Source organism: Haemorhous mexicanus, chromosome 8, assembly GCF_027477595.1.
Source record: "Haemorhous mexicanus isolate bHaeMex1 chromosome 8, bHaeMex1.pri, whole genome shotgun sequence".
Taxonomy (NCBI): domain Eukaryota; kingdom Metazoa; phylum Chordata; class Aves; order Passeriformes; family Fringillidae; genus Haemorhous; species Haemorhous mexicanus.
Window position 1 is genome coordinate 14,357,962 of NC_082348.1, and position 25,400 is coordinate 14,383,361.

The 25,400-nt window shown below is 48.4% G+C and overlaps 1 protein-coding gene across 1 annotated transcript in view; it reads right to left on the reverse strand.

The window, feature by feature from the left end:
- MARCHF4 (membrane associated ring-CH-type finger 4) overlaps nt 1-25,400 on the reverse strand; it is a 93,672-nt gene that overhangs the window by 10,739 nt on the left and 57,533 nt on the right. The window contains exons 2-3 of the mRNA XM_059852322.1: nt 17,314-17,469; nt 8,230-8,422 (exon numbers count right to left, since the gene is read on the reverse strand). Of these exons, the coding sequence (XP_059708305.1) occupies nt 8,230-8,422; nt 17,314-17,469 (349 nt within the window). The remainder of the gene's footprint in view (nt 1-8,229; nt 8,423-17,313; nt 17,470-25,400) is intronic.

Consider the following 25,400-nt stretch of genomic DNA (forward strand, 5'->3'; position numbering starts at 1 on the left):
AAGGGTCTGGTATTTCTGATCTGTTACTAGCTAGGATCTCTAGGAAGGCAAAACATGTTTCTTACTCCTCTGCACCTGCAAGGGTCTTCCACCAGAGCTGAAGGCCTTTGTGGCTGCAATATCAGATGAGTGAATACTGACAGAGGCTGAGGGGCAGGTAAGGGTTTACCTGCACCTATGGGATCTGTCAATGCTGAGCTTACAAGTATGACAGCAGTGAACAGAGCTGAGCGTGGCTAAACCTGCAGCAAAGGTTTAGAGAGCCTTGGAGATCACAGAAAGGCTCTTCATGTGGCTGTGGCTGAGCAGGGTCAATTGTCCCACCTGGCATGGCATGGATATTGTGGAACCAGCTCTGCCATGGGGCAGAGGGGCTCAGGCTGTGGCTGTCATTCATGGGTCTTGGTGCAGGAAGAAAAGCACTGCTTCAGGGAGTAACTTTCAAGAAGAATTGAGTTTAGCAACTTAGCCCATAGGCCTGTCTGCAATATTCTTCATTACAGCCTGTTGTATCTGGGTTGAAAGATGGCTCTGCTGGTAGGTAGCCATCAATCAGTCTCTACAAGGTGATCCCAGAGCTTGATTAATGTGTCTTCATATTAATCTCTTCTTACCTCTGCTTCTGGCTCCCCACTGAGCTGGGGACACACCAAAAGCAGCCTCATACATGGGGGTGACCCTGCCATGGTCTCATCTTTGACCAGGGAGTTGAATTCTCTTGCTGCAGCCACAACAGCCTGCCATGGACCACAGCTTCCACCTCCAGGAGTAATGTGTCTGTGGGGATGCAGGCTGTAGTAGGAGGAGTGACGGGACAGAAGGCAGTTGGAAAAACACAGCATGGCACAGAACTGAGGACTTTTTTCATCCTTTACTAGACAGCACAGTTTGTGCAGCTGGCATGGGAGATCCTACCAGCTGCCTACAAAGGAATTTCCTGCCACAGTGTAGAGGTTGTGACAGGCAGGTGAGTGCTCCTGCCTCTGCCCACGTACGGAAACCTAACCCGGGGACACCAGGCACTTGATTTTGTCAAGGAATTTCATGACAGTAAGGCACCATTCTGATTGTAAGGTATCACACTTGAAAGCACAAGATGCAGTTCACAAGGCAAGAGAATTTCATTTTTCCCTCAAAAAAAGTTAATTATGTTGCCCTCATTAAACACCAAACACATTGATCCACTGGAGCAGAGAGCACCATATGGTTATTCACGATAAATACATCTCTGGAGCCCTGCTGCAACAGTGGGACCCTGCTGGAGATGGATGTGGGGAAGGAGTGTGGAGCTGAACGCACACATCTGAAAGCCCAGGTGCTGCTCAGACTGTGCTGGAAGGGGAGAGGGTTCAGACCCAGGTCCAAAGCTGTGTCTCTTTGCTCAGCAGTGACGTCTGGCTCTGCGGAGAGCGGCCAGACCTGTGCTGGAGTCCTGTGGGCACACAGAGTCCCTGCAGCCCTGCCCACTGCTGGGAGCACACAGTGCTCCACACGTGCCAGCTGCCCCTCTGCTCTCTTATGGAACAATCAATGCAACAGTGGATAAAAATAGGTCCCTTCTTTCAGGGGCAGAAGGGTGGCTTGTCTCGATTTTGCCGAGAATCCACTGTTCCTGGATAACAGCCAAGGAGTCAGTGGCCAGATCAGCTTTGCAACGTTGCTTCTCCTGATGCTGGCCCAGCTACAGGGCCCACAATGATCGCTCCCCAGGAGAGACCCTGCCCAGCTGGATTGAGAGCCCCATAACATGCCTTGTGGGCACTGCTCCTGTCTACACAGCCTCTGTACAGCTGATAGATCAATGATTTGCTCAGTGGTTTTTAAAGCATGCATGCTGTGGCTGAATGTGTCCAAACCAGGGTTCACGGCGAAGAGAAGGTGACTTTGCTGCCAAGCTTTATCCCAGCTGCCTGCTCTAAAGGTAGGACCTGGATCTGGCCATTCCTATTAGCTCCTGATAGCTCCAGTTTACATGCAGATTGGGTAAGAAGTGCATGAAGAGCATGGCAAGCAGTACATCAAGCTGAAAGACACAGAAGACTTCTGTATATTCTCACAGATCTTTTCCAGGTATGCCAAAGCCACACACATTTGCTGCGTGGGCTGCTGTCAGGTCTGTCCTCCAAAGAACATTTGCTGAACTTCTCTGCCTTGTGCTCTGCCTTTAGGGTGTCATCGAGCCAACATGTGGGTTTGGTGCTTCCTCAAAACCGATTCCCTACTGCGGTAGCAATTCTTCCAGCTTTGTACCTTGGGGGAATGTGTAGACCTGAGTGAAAACATCTGCTTTCCTTTTGAGAAGGGGATTGATATAGATGAAGACCAAGACCCTGAAGACACTTCATTTCTCAGTTTCTTTTTATTTCGTTGTGACTTTGACTCCTAAATCCTTTGAATGCTGAAGGCCCAAGTGACCTGGCTAGATAACACCCCGAGGCTACCTCAGCCCGGCATTTCCTCTGGAAAGCAAAGCTAATTTAGAACAAAAACCCCATTAGTCTTGGCAAGAAGCTTGAATTGTCACTGTTTCAAGGAAGCTCCATTAATTACTGTTCCCACTGCACTATGAAAGATCAAATGCTGGGGATCGGTTTTAATTGGCTATTGATTTCTTATGTTATTACCTATGGTTGTGCTGAGATGCTGTCAGACATACTGGATGCTTTTGATTATTCTTTCTGGCAGCTGGGATTAAAAACAGCAGGCAGACATTTCCTGATCTGTAATGGATTGCCATGGTGTGCCAACAAGACTCGTTGGCTGGATGAATGGTCCTGCTCTGCCTATCTTGTGCTGCTGAGCTGCAGTGCAGTTTTGAAGGCAAGTACCATCAGGGATCAGCCAGGGAAAGAGCGGGAAAAACTTCAAAGAGCACGAGGATTTAGTGCTTGCAGAAATGCACTGCTGTCAGCACTAAGGGCAGGGAGAGCCAGGGAGCAGGGACTTGGGCACAGACAAAGCAGAAGAGCCCATCAGTCAGTGATCCAAGGAGAGGCAGATCAGATTACTTTTGCACTGCTGGGGATAACTCCCCAGGCATGCCAACCTCAGGGATAGCCCTGTGTGATCCCAAGCAGGCCAGCACACACAAACCATATCACCACAACCCTGTGCACACAGCCTGCTAATGGCCCTCCTGGGACATGCTTCTCCCTCAGAGCCCATCTGGGGATGCCTGAGCCTGCTCTCTGACATGCTCTCATTAGCTGGCAGAGCTCCTCCTTGTTTAACAGGAGATGCTTTCCTGTCCTCCTGACCCCAAATGACACCTTATTCTACAAATGTCGACTTCCCCTAATTGCACCTTGACAGAGAGAGAGGCAAACCCCTCCTTTCCTCTCCAAGGACTGTCATTTAATTAACAGGCAGGTATCTCTCAGGATTTAGAGGCCAGCTCTAAGCTGCTACTCTCTCTACTCAGTAACTGAGGCCTGTGAAGGCTCATTCCATTTATCTGTGCATTTCAATAACCGCGTTTCTGCTAATCTCGCTATGCGACAGATTTACCTCTTGGATTTACCTCTCATGGACCATGGAGAGAGCAGTTAATCAAATGAACAGTCCACATCTCACTTCTCATTCCCTTCCTGGTTCCTGAGCTCAGATGTCTGTGCTGTAGATGACTTCATAGCAGAGCAATACCTATGCTGGCACCATCACCAGTTCCTAGTTTAATCCAACTCTCATATCTGTCCAACAGACATGACCAGAGATAGCACAGATGAAAGAGAGATCAGAATCAAAGACATCAAGGCTGGCTGGATATCAAGAAGCATTTAATTTGTTCCTCCTTCACAAACTGGGATCATCTCTCTGCAACCTGTTCTTGACATATGTTTTCTAACAGGTTCTTAAATAAAATCCAGTACTGGAGGCTCCCACAAATCCCAAGCAATCTTTTCCAGTGCTTCTTGCCCTCCTGTTAGTTGTCTGAGAGCAAGGCAGAGAACAGTGTTGAAAGGCCATCTTGCACATTCTGCCCAGAAGGACAGAGATTCTGGTGCTTGGGGCCATACCACCTGTCCCGCTGATCATGAGGAGCAGGCTGGTTTTACTTTGGTTGTGGTTTTTGTTTTCATCATGGGTGAAGAGGTAGATAACGGTTCCTGTCCCTCCCAAATGTTTTTGTGGGGCATGCTAGATCTAGAAAAGTCCAAAGAAAACTAGTATATTACTGAAGGTTAATGACTGAGGGTCAAATCCAGACCCCTGCATTTTGTTCCATGGATCAATAGTCTCTGAGTAAACAGATGTATTTTGAGAGTTCAGCTTGGAGATGATCTGACCATTTCAGAACAAATTAAGATAACAACAACCAAATGATCTGTGCTGAGAGAGCTATATGTACAAGGAAGCACTCATGCCCTGACCTTTGACTCCGCGCCGGAAAGATCAGTGCTGCCATGGGATTGTCCGTGCAAACTGCTGCTGATATCTCTATCTTGGCAAATTGCTACCTAAATCCCTTACTGAATAGGTAGAGAGGAGATCACACAAAACAGCTGGGCAGTTGCTGACTGACTGTCTGATTTTATTCACACCTCTGCAGAGTTGGTGACTTCTCCAGCTTTGAGACTCCACACTGCCAGAGGAAGTGTCCTACCGAGCATCTCCAGTGACAGGGTGTATAAACCTGCCTCCAGGACAAGAGTACCCAATGGATGTGAGACACACAAGTATAACTGAAGTGCAAACTGGCTGGAACCACAGAGGAGCTCTATTTCAGCACACCTGCTCTTCAGTAAGTACTTTGTCTTTCAAACCCCTGCTCCTCTGATAGTGAAAGAAAAACTTGGGGGTCAAGCTGGAGGAAGAAACAACTGGAATTTGTGCAATTACTGTAGGACCTAGGGTATCACATTCTGCTATCTAAGGCTGCCCAGCCTGTTACAAATAAATGTACAGACAGCATCTTACATTAGCTCGAAAAAACCAGTGTGGTAGAACTGAGTGCACCTAATGTCCTGCCCTTTCCCCATGACTGAGCATTTCTTAGTTCCTAAATCTTTCCTATCCACCCACAGGCTAGGAAACAAAAGAGGAAAAGGGCTCTGATGCAGAGGAGAAGACACTGAATTGCACAGACAACACTCCAGTATTTCAAGATCCATTGCCACTGTAATTTTCCACGAGAGGTTTTATCCTAAACTTGCAGAAGTTGAACTAAAACCCACTGATGAATAACAAGAGGCTTGGGGCCATGCTGGCAGTCAGGACCAGAACTTTCAATCTCCAGAGCTGCCTTTGACTATTTGTCAAAAGACCCTGCATGAGGCAGTAAGGTTTGGAAGAAAGATAAAGAGAGGGATAAAAGCTGTTCCACAGTGAGGAACTCACTGCAAGCCTTCTAGGGAGACATTGCTGCATCCATCACAAAGTTAAAATGAATGAGGAATTCACCTCAGTTGCAGTGTTCATAGAATGGGTTGGGTTGGAAGGGACCTTAAAGATCATCTTGTTCCAACCTGCCTTGAGCAGGGACACCTCCTACTACTCCAGGTTGCTCAGAGCCCCCATCCAGTGTGGCCTCGAACACTTCCAGGGATTGGGCACCCACAACTTCTCTGGGCAACCTGCTCCAGTGCATCACCACCCTCACAGTAAAGTATTTCTTGCTAATATCAAACCCTACTCTCTTTCAAATTGAAGCCATGACCTGTGCTCCATCACCACATGCTCTTGCCCTAAGTCCCTCTCCAGCTCTCTTGTAGGCGCCTTGACATACTGGAAAGCTGTATCCCCAGACCCTTCTCTTCTCCAAGCAGAACAACCCCAACACTCTCAGACTATGTAGATAGGAAAGAATTCCCTGTGATTGGTCCCTTCCTCTGGCCTGACCTGGCCTTGGCCCTCAGTGGGACAGAGCAGCCTTTTGGCTAGTGCTAGTGCACACCCTGAAATCTGCAGGGCTGAGGAGAAGTCACTCAGAAAAGAGAGATAACCACATCAACAGCCAGGGAGTCACAGCTCATGCTAAAGATCTCATTTGTCACTGAGTTGAACTGGGCAGAAGAGGAGGAGGAGGGTAGGAGAGTGAACACATACTCTCAGCTAGTACTGCTCAGAGCTTATTTCCTCTCCACTGCTGAGCTGGCAGCAGCAGCAGCAGCAACAGCTGGGATTTCAAAGAGCACAAATGCACTATACAATCAAGTTTTACACTGCAGGGTGGCAGGGGCAGAGGCCTGGCAGCACCATATATGAGCTTTTCTACAGGAATGGAGACAGAGCTCACGTGCTCCAGAACATCCCCTCTCCTGCTTGAGCATGGGTGGGCAGCCTGGCAGCACGGGCAGACGTGCTGCACACAGCCCAAGCAGAGCCAGCTCTGGGCAAGAGAACCCACGTACAGACATGTTAACTCACTGCATCTGTAATGCTTCCCACTGGCTTTTGAGTTTGTGGGAAAGCCAGCATGCCTGGCACCCCAGGACTGCCAGCTGTGCAGGGAGGAACATGAGACAAGGGGGTGCCCCAAGTCACGACTATGAAATGTTCCTGGGAATGGGATGTCTAATTGTTCTTTGGCTGGAAAAAAGAACAAAGCTCCCAGCTTAGGGCATTATGCTTTATGGTGACATCAGTGGAGATGCAAATAAACTTAGTTTTTCCTCAGAGAAGGTGGAAAAGAGAAATAGAGGCCAAATCCTTGGAAAAAATAACAAAAACAAACAAACAAACAGAAGAACCTTCTGTCTGCCCAGTTCCCCTTCAGTTCAAGGTTGGCATGGTTTGTTCTCTGCTATGTGGGAAGATTTAGCTCCTATTAACAGATGAGCTAATCAGTTCCCCTCAGCTCTTGAAGCTTTATCAAAGCCAGTTAATCATGTTACTGATGTCTGCCCGGCTCAGAGCTCTCCACTTCTGTCCCCTGCCAACAAGGCAACACATGTGCACACCACACATGCACAGGGAAATTTTATTTTCCACTTTCAATTCTACCAGCAAGAGAACATAGCCTGTTGTGCCTACTGAGCCAAGATATGCGTGCTGCCCATCTCTCTTTAACACACTTTGTTCCTGGGGAAATGTGGTAGCTCCGCCAGCATCACATGAAGAAGCAGGGTGATCTCTACAGGCCAAGCTCACATCTCATTGCTAGCACAATGGTGGCAACAGTGGGAGGAATTGGTCTTGGCAGGCCCAAGTCCTGTGCTGGAAGGCTGCTGAGGCAAGAGCCAAGAGCCATTTGAATCTGGACACCAGGGTTTGCAGTCCAGAATTCTGGTCCTGACACTGGGTCTGTTTTACTTCTCCACCCAAATTTCACCATTGCTGCTCTGTCCTTCTTCTCCTGAGGGCTGGAATAGGGGCTGTTCTTCCCTCTGGAATGACTCTATCCACACATACACATATCCACCAAGTCAAGATGACTGCCTTTTCCCACTGAATTTGGGAGGGCTTCTTCTAACTCCATAACAGTGACGCCAGGACCTGGGCATGAAAAGATCTTTGGTTCCCTTTTTGCTTCCAGTCAGGGTCACTTGAACTGACAAGTGATCTTGTGGCCTGGGCTTGGGTGGACACTGCTCAGGGGCACATTTGGAGGTGGCTGGTGCTCACCAGAGTGTTTCAGGAGCTGCTGCAGATATTGGCAGCTATGTCTCTCCATCCTGCAGACCTGTACTGGTCCCAGGGAGACTCTACTGGGGTCAGGCTGACAGCAGCTGCTGTGCTCTCCAGGCTTGTGCAGTGTGAGGCAGCTGCATCCTCAAAGAGCTGCTCTGTACCAGCAACCTGACAAGGACCCCAGGCTGGCCCATGACCTGGTTTTGACTTGCAGCTCCAAGGTGGGCCAAAGAAGGAGAAGCCAGTCCTGCCTGGCAGAGAGACTGCACTGGAGAGCCAGGGAGCTGCATGTGGAGAAACCCTGCCATGCCCAGTGTGGGGCAGTCCCTAAATTAGCTATTCCAGGAGGAAAGGAGTTTCTCTAAAGCCTTACACACCCCAGCCTCCCCCAGACCTCCCCACCCACTTCTTGCTCTGAAGAGACATCTGGTTCTCTTTGGCATTTTTGCAGGTCCCTCTGCCACCCCAGTCAAGGAAACACTCTGGGGCTGCCCAGACGAGCTGAGAGAATGGTGAAAAATGGGCCATAAAAGCAAAGAGGAGGAAAAGCTGTGGGCACTCAATCCAAGCCAAACTGTATGGTCTGGCTCTGCAGGCCACGTCCCACTCCTCTCCAGAGGTGAGTGAGCCATGGCCGCCGTGTGAGATATGGTCACCCACCTATACAGACAATGTCCATGAAGCCGTACATTCCATAGCAGATCTGGAAGAGCAGGTCCTGGCGCTGCCACTTGGCTGAGGGACTGAAGGTCGACCAGATGAGCCATGAGATACTGGCGATGAGGAAGAGGGAGCCCAGGATGGCCGCTGCTATCTGAACCTTCTCAATGACTGTCAGAGAGATGGCCTGCCACTGTACAGGGAAGGGACAAGAGGGAGGGAGGAAGGACAAAAGAGAAGAGATTAGTTACTTGGAGCACATCACTGTTTTACACCATCGTGGTGGCTTTGGAGATCTCAAAGAGCACCTATGGGCATAGGTGCTTTTACCCCATCCGCATCTGGGATGGAGCGTGGCAGTTGTTCAATAGTGCATGGTCTTGGGTTTCTTGACAGAAAAGAAAATAAAAGAATCCTGCATCTCACCAGGAAAGCACAGCAACCTGAGTGAGGCAGGATGGATGAAGGCACCAAAAATAACATGCCCATGACAGTAGATCTGTGATGGCCATCACAAACCGTAAAGCTACTCCATGAAATAGAGGGAGTTGCTCCCAGCTGCTCCCTCAACAAGAGGCCAGGCAAAATCCTCACCCAGGGCATCCCAGTACCAAAAGAGTAAGTATCTCAAAGAACCAAGCTTTCTTTTGAAGGCCTCACATGAGCTGGCTCTGTGCCACTTTGTGAGATCTGACATGATCACAGCCCTAAGTAGAATCTCACAGTGGCAATGCACATCCCACAGAACGTGCTACAAACAACATAAGTTGTTGTGGTCAGGACACCCTGCCTTTAGATGATGACATATTCAGGCTGTGTTCCAAGGTAAACGTCAATGCTTCTTCCTCAGAAAAAGAAAAAAATAGAAATAACTCCTCCAAATCCATTCACTTTGTCAAAGAGCTTTGTATAAGCTACGTTATAAATATCCTAAACCCAGACTCCTCTCTGTCATCCAGCATAAAACCTCCCCACTCAGATTTACACTGCTGAGAAAACTGTCCTATAAAACCAAGAGCAGAAATTGGAGACTTTAACAAGACTTGGGGATGTGGTCCACAGCATCTTCTGCAAATCAAAAATAAAATCTGAAAACAGAGAGAGAGTCTCTCCTGGCATTTAAGTATATAGGCCACCTCTAGCTGTGAGATACATGCCCTTGAAATCACAGTGGGACTGGCAGGAGGATAAACAAAGATGGACTTCAACCTCCTGCAGGTATAGAGGATTCAGAGGAGCTGAAAATCTTTAGCCCAGATTCAGCCCGAATTCAGTTTCCCCGTGAAGTGACAGTCTTGTGAGCTCTCAGTGCCCTGCACGTGGTCAAACATATCCTAGGACAGCAGGATCACCCAGCAAGCCTTGTCCCATCCTTCTGCAGTGCAAGAAGGGAGTTCAAGTACTGGATATCTCTTCAGTGCTCAGGCCAGCCAGGAGTTAGCAATATTTTTTGCAAGGACTTTTGAACCCAGACTGAAGGGCAAGAAGCACAAGGTGACTTGTGCTGGTACAGGCACACATGGCACTGTGACCAGGCCAATGACCAAACCCCTGAACCAAATGCACTTCCCTGAAAAGGGCTGCATTTGGAGAGGGACAAACGAGAGCTTAAACAAAGGCTGAGGTCTGTGGGTGGCAGCTGAAGGAGATTCCTCTGCCTCTGCCAGCTTTGCTCCTTGGCTTACATCCTGCAAGGGCAGACAGCCCTCAAATTGTCTACCATGGATGTGCAGCACCAGTGAGGGGGGCAGTACCAGCTTATTTGGTAGTTGGCCACAGAAATGGCCACTGAGCTACAGAGCAGAGAGAAAGCTTGTTCCCCCCTGAAGCAGGACTGGGCTCAGCTAAACCTAGTCTCTTCTCTGGGCTCAGCTACTGCAGTCCAGCTACTTCCTGCCATCTGCCCCAACAGCTGACCCAGCCAAAGGCAAACACTTAGCACTGGGGCCACTCAGTAATCTTTTCAACAGCCTGTTCCCACTCTGCCACAGCCTGACCTGCTCCATGCCTCCACCAAATACATCTGGCCCCTGTGTGCCACTGAGAAGGTCCCACAGTGAACAGCCTGGAAGTCCCAATGCTTCAGAGGTGCTGGAGTCCACAGGAGAGGTGCAGTGGTGTAACTCCTCTCCTGACATCAGGCAGAGCAAAGGCCACCCAGCTCCCATCACAAATCTGGCTTCTGAGGGTGGGATAAGCAGCTCTGCCATCCTCCCATCAGCTCTCCAGCTTCATTCTCAACAGCACCACAAGCCAATGAAGGACAAATCTGCAAGCAATGCCATTAGCCCAGAGCTCCAGGACTAAATTCATGTGGTGGGGAGGGAGCTTGGCTATGTGCATGGGGTTGCAGTTCCGCCCCTGCAGCTTTCCCCAGATTCATCTCCCCTTCCACTGCCTGTGGCTGACTCGGAGGGAAGGAGAGTGCTGAGAGCACAGCCTGGTGCTGCGTGCGAAGGCTTTACCGCAGGCCCCGCACACTGACCCGCGTGCGCCTGTGCCAGCCAAATCATTCTGCATCATTTCTCTCTCTTGAGGAGGTAATGGACTGGCTCCTTACCATCTGCCTGGCACACTGCAAGGCCTCTGGTAGCAACAGGTCCTTCCAAGGTAGCAATTAGAGGAGAAGGGAAGGAAAGAAAAAACTGTTTTCTACAACTAGAAACCATGTACAACCAACACCATGGCTTTGCAAAGAAAGGGAAGCTTAGGTGTAGCACTAAATACACTGTCAAAGGGGATGGGGCTCAGAGAACAGAAGAGTTACACCTGAGTGCAAAACTCAAACTCTGCTCCCCTTGGCTGGGAACAGGGAGGCTGAAACACTGGCAGGGACAGTGCCTGCCACTGCTCAGCTGGCAGTGGCTGCTGGGAAGTTCACTGTGGTGATAATGAAGAGCCTGGAGTCTGTCAGCTGTGCCAGGGGGTAGGAGGCTCTCCCCCTGCATCTGGCACTAAGTGACAGTGACACACACAGCAGCAGTCCTGACTCTGTTCAGAAGGTGGCACTGGGGTGTGATTACCCTCTGGCAAGGAGGTAAATGGGTCAAAGCTGAACATTGGGGAAAACAGCCAGCAAGCAGAAGAATTTAATATTTTCCAGTAAAAACAAAAAGAAGTAATAAACGTATTTTCTCTCTGGCAACATTGGGAACTGCAATTTAGTGTCCCAGATCTAGCTTGAGCCACTAATAACTAGAGTCATTATTTTTCATCTTTTAATTCCATTTTGCTACACATCTTAGTGTATGAGATAGAAGATATTAGCGTGAGACAGAAGATAGAGCCTCTAACCCCCATGAGTGCTCAGACAGAAAGGTCCAAGAGCTGTTCAGAGGTGGAATGTGCTGATGAATTTCAGCTGCAGGAGCTCAGCTTGATGTGTCCCAGCATTGGTAGCCTTAGGAGGTCACCTCAATCACAGCACTGTGTCTTTCTGATTTCATAACAGCCCCTAGAAAATCATCCCTTTTCCCAAGCCCTCTCCACCCTCATTATGGCCAGCAGACCAGGGACTTGGCAGATGACCCTATCATCCTTGGGTCACCAGTAGAGCTGCTCAGCAACTCTGGAGTCCCTCTACTGGCACATCTGAAACCCCCAAAGCTCTTTGTCTGAATGCCTGGCAGCAGACACAGCCCCCTCCTTCCAAATCTCCAGCTCAAATGTTCAAGATCTAGCAAGATCACAGTGTCAAGCAATCCCACCTTGTGGGAAGAGACCTAAAGCTGAGCCCTTCTTCCCTCAGCTGATAATGACTAGAGCTCCTGGTAACCAGTGAGCAGCACTAAAGTGCACCTTTAACACCTCAGCTCACCCAGGTTGTCAATCAGGGACATGACCTTTAGGCAGGTAGAAAGCCCTACAGATGCTCTGCCAGTGCTGAACAGGGCAGAACTAAGGACTTGGTGGTACCAAAAAGCTTTAAAGGCTCCTACAAGATAACAGGATCAGCTTTGTGATCTCCAGACTCACAATGGCTTCAGAACATGTCCAAGCAGTTCTCTGTGATGGTCTGCCATCCACACTGGAAAAGTGCTCCAACCCTCCAAACCATTCTAGAGAAACGGTCTGGAGCTGTCTGTCCTCTGCTATCATCCCCCTGGGCCAAGTGCTTTGGCACACCACCCATGTCTGCAGGTGCAGACCACTCTCTCTCAGACCAGTTTCCCCAAGTTTCCCCATTTTGCCCAAATCACAAAGCTCTGCAACCCAGATGCCTCAGAGAGGGCTTCTTAGGAGCTCAGGTCTGACATTTGTGATGACTTTAGTCAGGGTCCAAGCTGGTACTGCTGCCTTTGTATGTCACTTGCTCTCCTGCACTGTTTCATAACCTGCAAGTTGGCCTTGACAAAAACCTGTTTCCCTGTTTGCTTCAGTGCTTCTGCTTATAGATTTGTAAGTGAAAACCTGGTAATGTAACACAGATGAACAATGTCATTACTATAGTATTTAATGCCTGATCTGTATTTCCCTGTCTTTGGCACTTGCAGTCTACAAAGCTTCCCAAGCACCAGCACAAGCATATCCAAGGCAGATACTGCCTGCAGAAGATGTCTATGTCTTACTGCAGCAGCTTGCAAAGAAGTCTCATTTGCTGGAAGAGCCTTCCTGCACTCCCCTGAGAGCTCCTCCATGCCTGCCTCAGGCAGTTCAGTTTATTTTTATTGCTGTATCTGACACGTCCCCTTAATACACATCATTAACATCCTGAGCTGTGCTAGTCAGCAATTTAATTCTCAGACCCAGGGTCACAAGCAAGAGAGGTTATTCCTAGAAGGTTGGAGAGGATCATTTGTAGCTTAGGTGTGGTTCTCCCCTTGCTGCTGTCCCAAGACCCTGACCATCAATTATCTTCTGGAGGATGGGTTTTTTTCACAAATTCACCAAGCAAAATTAAGCCACTGCTGTGGCATAGCTTCCCTGCTGTACACTTACAGATGCTGTGGCTTACTCAGATACTAGAAAAGCAGCTAGGAGGAGGGAGGGCCCAATAGGGCCAAGTAATGGAAACATGCAATGATGAAAACTCCCCTCCTCCATGTGCCACAGCATCTGGTAAGACTCAGGCTACAGCACTGGCATCCTGGAAAATTCCTGTTATAACACACAGGCCCTGAAGTCTCTCTTGCAGTGACTGCACCCATTGCTTGCAGGCTGCAGCTGAAGCTCAGCAGGTATCAGCAAAACTCATGCTCAACACAACTGATTCAGCAGGCTGGGACAAGCAGGAGACATCAGTAAACTTGCCTCAAGTTTTTTAGCTCAGCATCTCAGGCTGAAGTTCAAACACCCTGTGAGATCAGCTGTTCTTGCAGTTGTGAGCATCCTGATGAAGAGGCCATATAAGAGCACTCATCAGCCCGTAACAGATCATCACCATGGATAAAATGGAGCCAGAGGAGAACACAGACCAGATCCCAACGTCAGCACTGGATAACTGGAGATCTTTGGAGCTGAAACATCCCACAATGCAGGAAGAGTCACAGATAACAACTGTAAATCAGAGCTGAACTCATCAAGACTGCAGACAGTTGTTGGGAAGGTTGGTTCAAACAGATTTTCTCTTTGCTAAAATCAAAGCATCAGAGTAGATGTGGTTCTGGACTGACTATAAAAGAGGTGTATAGATAAAATACACTCAGAGGCCCATCAAAGCAGATACCCACTCCACTATGTATCAGCACCAGGGTGCAGGCAGTACGATCGCATGCTTCTAAACCCCTGTGCCTTCAGGGTCTTTTAAAGATCATGGGCTTTACACAAGTATTACAATGGAAGGAAGCATTTAAAGCCTCCAAGCCTGTGACTCCTGTCTTGGTGACTGGCAAACTGGAGAGCAGAATGAATTGGTGGATGGATGGATGGATGGATGGATGGATGGATGGATGGATGGATGGATGGATGGATGGATGGACAAAAGCTCTGGATTTCCTGGTTGTTCACAGCTGGTGGAATGTTTTTGCTTATTCACTGCCTGACTGCTGCTTGGCAGGACACCTGCTATGTTGTCCAACAAATTTAATCCCCCCGTCTCAGCAGGTTAGCACTATTGCTGCTTGAAGACCTTTGCTCTTAAATGCCTGCAATCCAGGGAGCAGGGAGTGGCGTGGGTTAATTTACAGAGATTAATTCTGCCAAAATAGAAGACTAAAGGTCTCTCTCTGGTATGAAGCATCATCATAGCCTGGAGGCTGGAAGGAGCCTGTGTTAATTATGCATGAACCCGGCTGTAACTTCTCTGCCCACACCATGAGTCTCCAGACACATCTGGCCCATGCTGTGCTTCTAAGCATTCCAAAAAATGTGCAGCAGATGTCAAAATGGGCAGAGAAACATGCAGGTCCCAGGGAACATGTGGGTGTTGGATGTGCTGCTCTGCTCAGACCAATTGGATATGCTTCAGGGAGCCCAGGGTCTGCCAGAGGCCTGGATCTGGCTTCCCAGCAGTCTATCAGATACAGGACACAGGAGAGAGGTAGGCCATGTTGCTGGTTAGAATATAGCCAGGCTCGGATCATCACCCAAGTAGGTTATATTGGACAAGGACATGAGGCTTGTGTGGTCCTTGCCTATATTACAATGGTCAGGAAAAAACAGATGACCTTGACTTCTTACAGCATTTGCCCTTCAAAAACTGTGCTTGAGAAATTCAGGGGATTTCTTGTAATAAAAAAGCTGGGCCCAAGTTCCAGCACACCCTGAGAAGAAAGGTTAGGGACTTTGAGATATACTTGCATGTCCAGCTGGTCCGTGTTATCCACACGTGCGGTGCAGACCATGAAGAAATGATGCTCCTCCTACCTGCACATGCTGTTATGGGATACAGTGTTGGGGCAGAGTTAACTACTGTGTCTTGTCTTCCTCCTTTTCCCAGTATCTTACCAGATGGTGAGAGCCACTGAGAAATGAGGCATTCATGGTAAGGGGTTACAGGGGGCCCAAGCCCTTAGTACTGGTAGGAAGTCCTGGCCTGGTGTATCAGCCACTTCCCACAGGATTTTGCATATTAATGCCAGGGTAGCATCTGCTTCCCAGCAGTGCCTTTGTGCTGGCACCAGACAGGGCACCCAGGCACACAGATGTAGCTCTACACACTGCATTTATTCCAGGCCAAGTGGTTTTTCACTCCAGTTGCTTCTTCCCATCCTCCAAATTTCCCAGTGCTTCTGTGAGAAGTGCTGTGAAGTCTAAGCCAGCAATGTAAAGGCTCCAAGCCCCAGATCTGCACAGTCCTGTGGGACCCTTGCTCCTGGAGCTGAGCTCTCTAACTCAGCTGTTTCTGCCACTCCATGTTCATGGCAAAAGCCATCAGATCAGGCCACTTTCTGACAGGGGAAAGAGAGAAGCTTTGCACGGGCTCTGAAATTTGTGTGTGTGTGTGAGGTGGAAGCTTGTTCATGAGCAGCTCCAACAAATTTTAGCTGAGTGAGGAACAGGAAGAAAGTCACTGACCCATTGCCCTGAGCCACCTGAAAGTGCAGAGTGTTTTGAAGTCATTCATTAAAAGCAGTTCTGGGGACACAAGGGCTCACAAATTTGTACTCACAAACCTTCAGTGCTGCTCAGCATTGCATCCCCAATCTGAGATGCAGGAAGCATTAGGGCACTCATGGAGCAGCTTTCCAGAAATAAACAAAAGCTGCTTTGTCCACATCTCCCCTCCTGCGTTTCAATCTGCTCTGAGTTACTAGAGCCAAGAAATTTAAACATTCTGGGTCTGAGGCTTGGGATGAAACTACTGACGTGTCCAGCCCATGGCTCATGGAAAATTGAATCAGAAGCTGTAGGGACTCTCAGAGAGCAGGCAGGTTCTTCCTTCCCCTCAGCAAAGTTTCCCCATGATGTCCCCCTAATTTCAGTACTTCATTTAAGTCTGGAGTCCTAATGGGTTGCCCCTTTTTCCTCAATGTGGTAAGTGACCTCAGGCCTGGAAAAAAACCACACAGAGATCACAGTTTGAAGGAGAGAGCAGGAGTTTGCATTCCCCCACTCCCCTGTACAACTGGGCACCATCACCAGCACTGTCCTTGCTTCCTGTTAGAGAGTGACCCACAGAGGGCCAGGCACTAGACAGACCAGAATCCCAACAGACATGACCCTGGTCTCTAAAGCACTGTTATGCCTCTCCAGTCCAGATGATGCTGATTAAGCAGAAGTGTCTGGATATATTGTGCTTCCTTATGGCTGAGGCACTAAATGATGCTCAGCAAAGGCATGCAGTAATTAATGCATCTTCAGGCATTGCCCCCACAATAAATCAATAGCTATTAAGGATAATTTATCCCATTTTTAATAGTCACACAGGTTTCCCCATTCTGAATCGTGATTTTAAATCACCAGTCTGTACTGTGACTTATTTACAACGTTTTTCAGACAAGAAAGAACGTGGGTCCTTGAATGACTTTCACAGACACATCAAGATGTGCTTTACCAGTTGTGTGCACATCTGCAGAAGTCCATCAAGAATCAGACTTGAAGAGACCAGAGCATCAGAGTCAACACCTCCTGTGCCATGCCATGATTGTGTGAGAGCAGTAAAGTGAAAAAGGGGGTGAGATCAGAGAGGAGAGCGCTAAGAAGAACCCTCCATCTGCCTCCACCATCCCTCACGCCAACACAGCAGAGTCTCAGCAGGAGGAGATCAGGATTAACGGCACAACTATAAACACGTGGAGTCTCGACTGCTCAGTCACAGACTGTGTGCTCTGTTGCAGTAAATCCCACAATGGCACAGTCCTTGCCTGGCCCTGGAGGCAGGCACACCTGGGGTCTCCAGTGGATGAACACATTTGAATGGCTGTGAGGTGTTAGAGCACTATTGTGGAATTTTCAACAGGAGGCAAGTGAATATAGGAATTGCCAGGGAGAGAAAGAGCAGACTCCCAAGGGATGCTCCCAGAACCACTGAGCAGAACATGGGGCCTCTCTGGACCAGCCCCTGGCAATCCTTTCTAAGTGTCACAGACATAGGAATCCATGTGACTAGGGAAGGAAAACCCACACAGGTAAAATCCACTTGCTCCCAGAAACAAAAATTGAAACAAGAATAAATAGACTTTGAAATGTCTCTAGTACCTTTACCTGCAGAGGGTTCTTTGTGCTTATGGCAATGACGTGATACTTGTAGTAACACAGCTCACAGCTCCAGCAGCCTCTCTCGCTAATCCATTTGATCAGACATGGCTGGTGCGTGCACTTCACAGATCCATCGCATCGACACGGGCTCAGCAACTCCCCCTGAAACAGACAGACAGCATCAGCGAGGCTCCCTTCCTTCCACAGCACAGCACACATGGCAGGCATGCAGAAGCTCCCTTATCCACCATTTGAACTTTCTTCCTTTTTTACCTTGTTTGGCTCAGGCAATCATGCTGCTTCCATCTCTTTTCCTCTAATAATGCTTGGCTGATGTGAACTGAGACTGTCAGGGATGTAATGGTCTCAAATACCAGGGTCTTACATGCCTTGTCACCACTGAAGGAAAAGCTGGATGAGCACAGCTCTTACCACTCCAGGGGACTCACACTGACCCCAACTAGTGGACACACCTCTGTTGGCAACCAGACACCACCAGTTCATTGCTCAGGTTTTTGTCTCTGCTACCTGTTTTAGAAAGTGAGGTTGGTGGTGGTGATGAGTTCTGAGACAGCCTCTGCTGCAGACTGATGTACTGCTCAGACGCAGGTAGCTTCCTCAGGCCCAGGCATGCAAAATGTCCTCAAATTTCTCTCCCACACTGTCTACCACCCCAGACAGTCACACTGGTGAACAACAGGGCTGGCTATTTGCACCCTAGAAGCAAGCAAGATGGAGAACAAATTGTGTTCTGGCCTGTGACCCAGACAGTTATGAGTGGTGGCCAAAACACTGAACCTCCTGGCTCGTTCCCTTGTTTCTGGTGCAGCTTTCAACAGGGTATCCACGAACACCCCATATTATTCTGGTCTATCTGCTATTATCCTGTTCACCATAAGACTGAATTCCTCTGTGCACACAAGCTCAGGAGCCCTTTACAGTTGTTTGCCATTGCTTATTTAGGTTAGGGAAGAGCCATTACATTTTACTCCTCACTGTTTAGTGTTTAAAAGCCATGGTATAGATTCCAGTAGTCTCTTTAGCTGTGCTCCAAGATGAAAAAGCTTTTAAAGGCAGAATAAGAATATCTATGGGACAGGGAAGGTTGGATCATACTGTCAGCATTGGGGAGAAGATATTTGCTCTTACATCCCAGATCAGCCTCATCACTAACCTGATGGAGCACCAGGATAACAGACCCTGGCATTGGACACTGCTGGATATGGTAAAACACATCCATTCCAACTGCCTTGGGTTATGAACCAGATCCTGCTCTTGCTAACCCTGGTGGGAAACTGTCTCAGCTTCTAGGTCACTACATCAGGTCTCAGGTCCTGAGGAACTGAGGACGACACTGGGCAAGAGTGATACTTCTTTTTATGAAACCTAATGCGAACATGTTAATCGTTTCATTTGTTTCAGCTAGGTCACCTAAAAATGTCATCTTTCATGAAATTTTAGAAAAACTGTAAATAACTGTTTATGTTACAAACACAGCTTTGGCTCTACTTGTTACTGGTTTTCATTACATATTGGAGAGGATACAAAGGGAGAGGGGGAGCAAGGAGAGTTGTAGGCTCCATGAACCTTTTCCACCTGGCAAGGGGTGACATGACAAACCAGAAGAAGGGAAGTAGGGAAGGATTAGATGGGGGAAAGGTGCACATGGGAATGAGCACTGACATTTGCCACTCAAACTCCCCATGTGAGGTACAATTTGAGGGGGCTCAGGTTTGGCTGTGCATGTATGTGCCCTTGCCTGAGACTGGGGTGGGACATCACCAGAGTGATTAGGAGCCCAGAAGAGCAGGTACTGCCAGACAGGATGCAAAAGGGGAGGGACCAGAACTTGGCACAACTCCTCACTTCCCCACTTGCCAAACCTCTTCCACACCAAGAGCCAGCCTGGTACAAGGATCACTGCTCTGTGCCTCTGGTCTGCCCTTCTCATCTCAGTCCCTGGTGCCTTATTTTGTCAGCAGCTTTGCCCCTCAGCACACAAGTGCAGCCCCAGCAGTAAGGAGGTCATGCAGAATCCTCCCAAATCGGCAGCATCCCTGCCTTTCCACCCCACTGCATACCTGGGTCTCTTGCAGGGCTCAAAATGGTGAGTGCAGGACCTGGGCTTTGTCTAATGAGCAGCTGGAGGCATGGATGATGAGGGATCAGGAATGAAGCAGAATGGAGCAGGAACCAAGAGCAACAATCTCCAGGCAAAGGCAGAGGGGAAAAGCAGCAGCTACAGCATGGACTCGTGTTGGCTTCTGGGGCTCAGTAATAAATGAGTCTCTGAAATCTGAGCTTCTCTCTTCAGAGCCAAGAGATGTTCACAGATGTCCTACAGCACCATGGGGACCCAGTCTCCCTCCCTAACTGTGATGCTCAAACACACAGTCCTGCCAGCTCCTACAACCTCAGGATTCAGCTGTGGAGATGAATCCCGCAGTAACTTGATTTTAGCAAATCTAGCAAAAACTCAATTTATCACATTTTCTCCAGCTGTCTGAAATATTACATCCTTGTATGTGGCACACAGCTATTTTTGCATACTGTGAATCCCAATTCTATCCACAGCAGGCATTTGTAGAACACTGCCACATGCACACACGTGCACATGCACTCCTGTACCAGCAGAAAAACAAACACCAGGGGCATATTAAAGGAATAAATCCTTTGTACAGCAAAGAAGAAGGAGTCTCATTGCTGGCTGTACAGAGAGCTTAGGAACAGACCATTGGCTGTAATACACAGGAAGGTTTTGCTGTACAGAGTCCTCTGCTGCTAAAAGCTACAGGAACACAAAAGCAAACCCAAAGTGAGACAAAAATCACAACAATTAGAGATGGAAATTAAATCCCTAACACCCATTTTTGCAGGTTTGTACATGATGGGTCTGCACAACATATTCTCCAGTGCTCAAACTGCAGCATTCCCACCAAATCCCTTAGGGGACTGCAATCCAAAAATCCTTTGAAGGGTCTATTTCCCTTCTTCACAACATTTATTTTTGCAACTTCCCATTGTAGCGTTATATCCCATCACTGGGATGAGTCTAAGCAGCATTTTTCCGTTGTCAGTAACTAGTGGAGAAATGCTCCCCAACTGCAAGCTTCCTCCTCAGTTTGCTCACTACCGTCTTGTTCTTCTGAAACATTGAAGTGTGCTTTGGAGTCAGGGCACCTTTTTTTTTTTTTTTTTGGCTGTTATCCAAGTCATATATTATATATATTATATATATCATATTCTTCCCTATTTCTCGATATGATGGAAGCTTGTCTCAAGGAGCAGCAAGGGCAAGGCCAGGCTGAACTGGCTTTACCCTGAGGAGGGCAATACTGCTGGAGATGCACCAGTAGAGCAACTCTGCTCCAGCTCTGTCCTTTCCGTCTGAATTCCCAATCTGTCCCCACTGCAATACGTCAAAGTGGTTAATGATTATCTGGCCCCTGCTATTTAAAGCCTACTAGCAGGAGTGTTGAGAAAGGATGGGGAAAAAATTATTGCCAGTGCGTGTCTGTAGTGCTCAGTATATCCAGGGAGAAAATAACCACGTCAGTAGCAGCGTCACCCCTGTTGAGTGGTGGTGGCAGAGTTTTGCCTGGCTTTTATCTGTCATTTATCAGTGCTGGGAGCCCATCCGCAGCTGCAGCTGCTCGCCCACCAGCAGGCAGACAGGGGATGTGTTTCCCAGGCCTGTTCTTTTAATTGCAAATTAGGTACAGCAAATTTGGCCACCCAATCTCCTTTAAACATGGCAGGACTGGGGATGATGGTGTCACTGGACTAGGATGTGCTTGGTCTCCTGGGTTGGCCCAACATCCTACTACCACGACCATTAAAGCAAACATTTTGAAAGCCAGTGCAAGCTGTACAGAAAACCAAGACAGCTGCTGATGATCTTAAGACCTGCAGTTTTTTCTTCACCTGTGCATTTTTCCTGCTCAGGTATGCAAAGCAGCACAAGCATCAATCAGAGAAGCAGTGCCCTGGGCCAGAGCAGGTCAATGAGAAGACACTGGAGGAGTTGTCCCATCACAAGGGCTGCTATCTCTCTTTGGGGGTGTACATGCAGCTGCTGCTGCTGCTCACAGATCTGCATGCGTGCATCTGACTGCTAGCATTTATGTCTTGTTTGCAGAAGGAAGCCAGGGTCATTTAATTTCAGGTCTTCAGCTGTGTCTCCTAAATATATTTAAATCTTCACATTGAGTTTAAATGGAATGGGAAGTTTTATTACAGCAAATAAATGCCAAATGATTTCTATATTAGGAACATAATTACAGCCAAATTAAGTAAAATGGCAAAGAGAAGCCCATTGTTACACAGCTGGTAAACTTCAATAAACATGTTCTAATGACCACTCTGTCTTCACACACTTAGAAGAGTTGCCCTTCTATCCTTTTGAACTATACACATAATTACCAGCATCTCAAATGCTTCCCCATGCATGCAAGCCCTGTGCCAGCCAGCAACAGGCAACAAGGGACGTGGAACAGGTACCTATGTGTACGTGTGTGTATACGTATGTATTAGATTGCATGAAATTCTCCAGCACTGGGACAAACTGACACAGAGTGTGGACCCAGAGAGGAGTGGAGCTAATTCTCCTGTGGTGTCAGGACAGCACAGGACATGGTTATGTATGGAGCTCTGGTGAGATGGCATTTCCCCAGGCACCTCAGCAGAGCTGGGTGCTGATCCCAATCTCCATCTTGGCAGAAATCTGCTGAGAGACTTTTCTTGACCCAGCTGGGGGAATACCCTAACTGGGCACTTCCCTAAAATCAGGAGACCCTATAGGAGAATCTATGCAAGTGATTGCAAAAAGAAATCATCCAGACTGCCATCTCTGTGACCAGAACTGGCTCATCACACAGATCCCCCTCAAAACCTGATATCCCTGTGCCATGCAGAGACAGCACTGCCCATGGCAGGCAAGATCTGTGTGCCCTGGGGTGCTATGAGTTCCCCCATCCCAACAGCAAGAGAAAATGCAGTCCCACAAAGGAGAAAAATCCAGCTCTGGACAATTGTTTTCTGTTGCCTAGCTGTGATTTTATTAAGTCTGTGACTGCCTGGCTGAAGCCTCCGGTGTGTGCTCTTGGCCTGGCAGCTCCCTGGGTCAGGACCATGTCTCTGCAGGGCTCAGCTGTGGCAGAGGTGTGGGCCCCTCTCCAGGATTCCTCTATCTCTTGGCAGTATGAAGGAGCAGCTACAGTTGGGCATGTCAGGCTGGGGGCTCTGAGATGGGTGTAGTGGGGGCACAGCTTTTTCATGGTTTTCTGCAATTTTCAATGGGTATTAGCTGTTCTGTGTGCCTCAGGCATCTCTGCCTACAGGCTGGGTGTGAGCAGACAGAGATCTCAGCTTTAGTGCACCCAGAAAAACCATCACACACCCCTCTGGGACCACCAGGAGTATTTTGGTGATGTCTGGGAGTGTGGGCGCTGGTTGGGAAGGGGATGTGTCTCACAAGGTCCTGAGCCGAAACCCCACGTTTGTTCCAGTGAGTCTTGTCTGAAAAGCCATCACGTCTGCAGAGCTCCCAATGCTCCAAAAACAACACAAATTGCCTTTCCACCCACAGAGGCTGCTGCGGCACCTGTGAGGAGTGCTGGGGCTGCCACGCTGCTCAGGCTTTTTCTGCAGCTCTCTGATGAAAACACGAAAGGCTGCAGCCACAGCTGCGAGGAGGGCAGGGTGGGACCTGCTTTGCATCTTCCTTCTGCTGGAAAACTCATCCCACCATTATCACAAGAGGTATGACTTCCCAGCTGAGCAGCTGATGCCCACAGCCTCTGGCTTCACCATGGACCAGGGAAATTTTAAATTTTCTCTGCTCTTTCCCGTCTGCAGTGTTTTGTGCTTGTCACCACTGCTGAGACAGACAATGACAGAGGTGTCAGCTCAGAATTTGGGAGTGGGATGGAGGAGTGGGAAGGGAGACTTTCCATTTTCTGAGCATTACCATTCCCCCTGGGGACTCTTCTGTCACTGCAGAACTGAGGGACCATCACCTCATCTGGCTGCTCATCAGGGTAGGAACAAAGCTTGGCCGTGTTTAAAGTCCAGACATGGATTTTTTTTTGGTTGAAGCAGATGACTCAAGAGTCTCAGCTATGCTGGAGGCAGACAGTGGGTCAAATCCCTGTACCCATACCCATCAATAGTGCAGGGATGTGGGGGAGAGGCATCTGACAGGTCACTTCTCAAGGCTGTTCAGCAGAGAACAGGAAAGTCCCAAGAGGGCCTTGAGCTGCACTGGCTGCCCTCTTTACCAAATTGCTCCGCTCCTACTCTGCCACCTCTGAGCAAGATGTTCCAAAGCAAGACCCCTCACGGCACTGTCCCTGTGCCCCCAGGAGATCCCCACTGCTTGTTAACAAGGATGGGTGCCATGTCAGAGAGGCCTGAGGGCAACCTCTGTACTCCACCTTCCCACAGGGTAAGCAATGGTGCCACAGACTCAGCCAGGCAGGAGCAGGAATAGGTTTCCTCTGCACACAGACATCTCTCAGCTCTGCCAAGGAGCAGGAAAGAGGACGCCTTCTTTTCCTCCCTTAATTGCTAAAACCTTAAAGAGTTCTGCAGGGCAGGAGGGTGGGAGAGAGAAATGAAGACAAGGAATAAAATCTCATGAAGAAAAGAAAGAAGGAGGAAGAGGCTTGAGAAGTCCTGGGTGCAGAAAGCCCAGCGCATTGGAGAGGCGGCTCTGGCTCACTCAGCCAGGAGCCTCTGCTGTGGTGACTCATCCTGGGAGCAGTCTGGAGTGGTGGCTCTGCCCTCGCTCCTTCACTGATTTCCAGAGCAAGGTGATTGAACACAGCTCCACTGAGCTTAATGGGATCTGTCAGGGAGCTGGGGCGCATTTGCCTTGGTAACAGAAGAGAAAACAGGCAAGTTGCAGCGTTTAATATAAAATATTTGGACATGACCCAATCCCTTTTCACTATAAAAAAAGGAAAAAAGGACTTGATCTAGGCTAGGGCTGTTTCAGTATTTATCTGACAGCAACTTGGTCATGTGCTTGCCCACAGCCTGTACTATCCAACAGCTCTGGGTGCTTCTTTGCCACCACTGGTAAAGACCAAAGGGAGCTGGTTCAGGAAGGGCAGGGTGTCTCATGGCTTAATATCAATTTCCTTCAAAGCAGCAGAAAAAATGCTTTTTTGTGAGAAACAGAGAATCACAGTGCATTTTATGTGCAATGAGCTATGGAGTACTTTAACACCTGGTTTCAGGCCAATGAAAGGCAAAGGGCAGAGAGCCATTCAATTTAAGTCCCACTTGACCAGGGAAGGGAGATAGCATGGAATGGGAGGCTGGGGATTGGTTCTCACCTGAGTCAACCACTGCAGGGGAAGTGAGAGGGAAGGACAGTCCCTAAGGGTCCCCTTAACTGAGAGGAAAGATGTTGAACTCCATATCTGTGTACAGGCCTTACCAAGACAGGCCCTTCTCAGAGGAGATTCCTCTGAACAGGAATCCTGACCCACCGGTTTTCCTCAGAGCAAATAAGCAAATGAGAGCAAATCAGAACAAGGCAGTCCTCAGAGCAAATCAGCTCCTCAGCAAAGGCACCTGCAAGCACTCCTGCTGTGTTGCTGTTGCCACCCGTGACAAAGTAGCTGAAACAGACCCTGAAAAATTGTTCCACTAGAACAAAGTTGAACCTTACCTGAATTACAGAATAAGGAATCAGGAATTAATTATTAATAGCCCAAGGAGCAGAGAGGTTACAGTATATGGTATTTATTTGCTTTTCTCTCTAGAGAAGGATTTTCACAAGAAAAATTACTTGACTTATGTCTTCTACAGCCCACTTCATCCTAATGTCATTGAACATGTTTTTGATTAGCTTATTTAAGTAATTCTTACTAAATGTTGCTTGGTTGCAAGGAATCAAAAGGCAAGTGTCTCAAATATCACCTGCTGTGCCTCATCAGGTGTGATGATAGCACCGATTAAGTGAAGAGCCTTCAGTGCATGAAAGTCACAGTGCTGCACATGTGAAATCAAGATACCTGAACATCCCTGAGCACTTGGCTGTTGCACTGAGTTCAGCCCCAGACTCGTCCTGAATACAGAGTGGG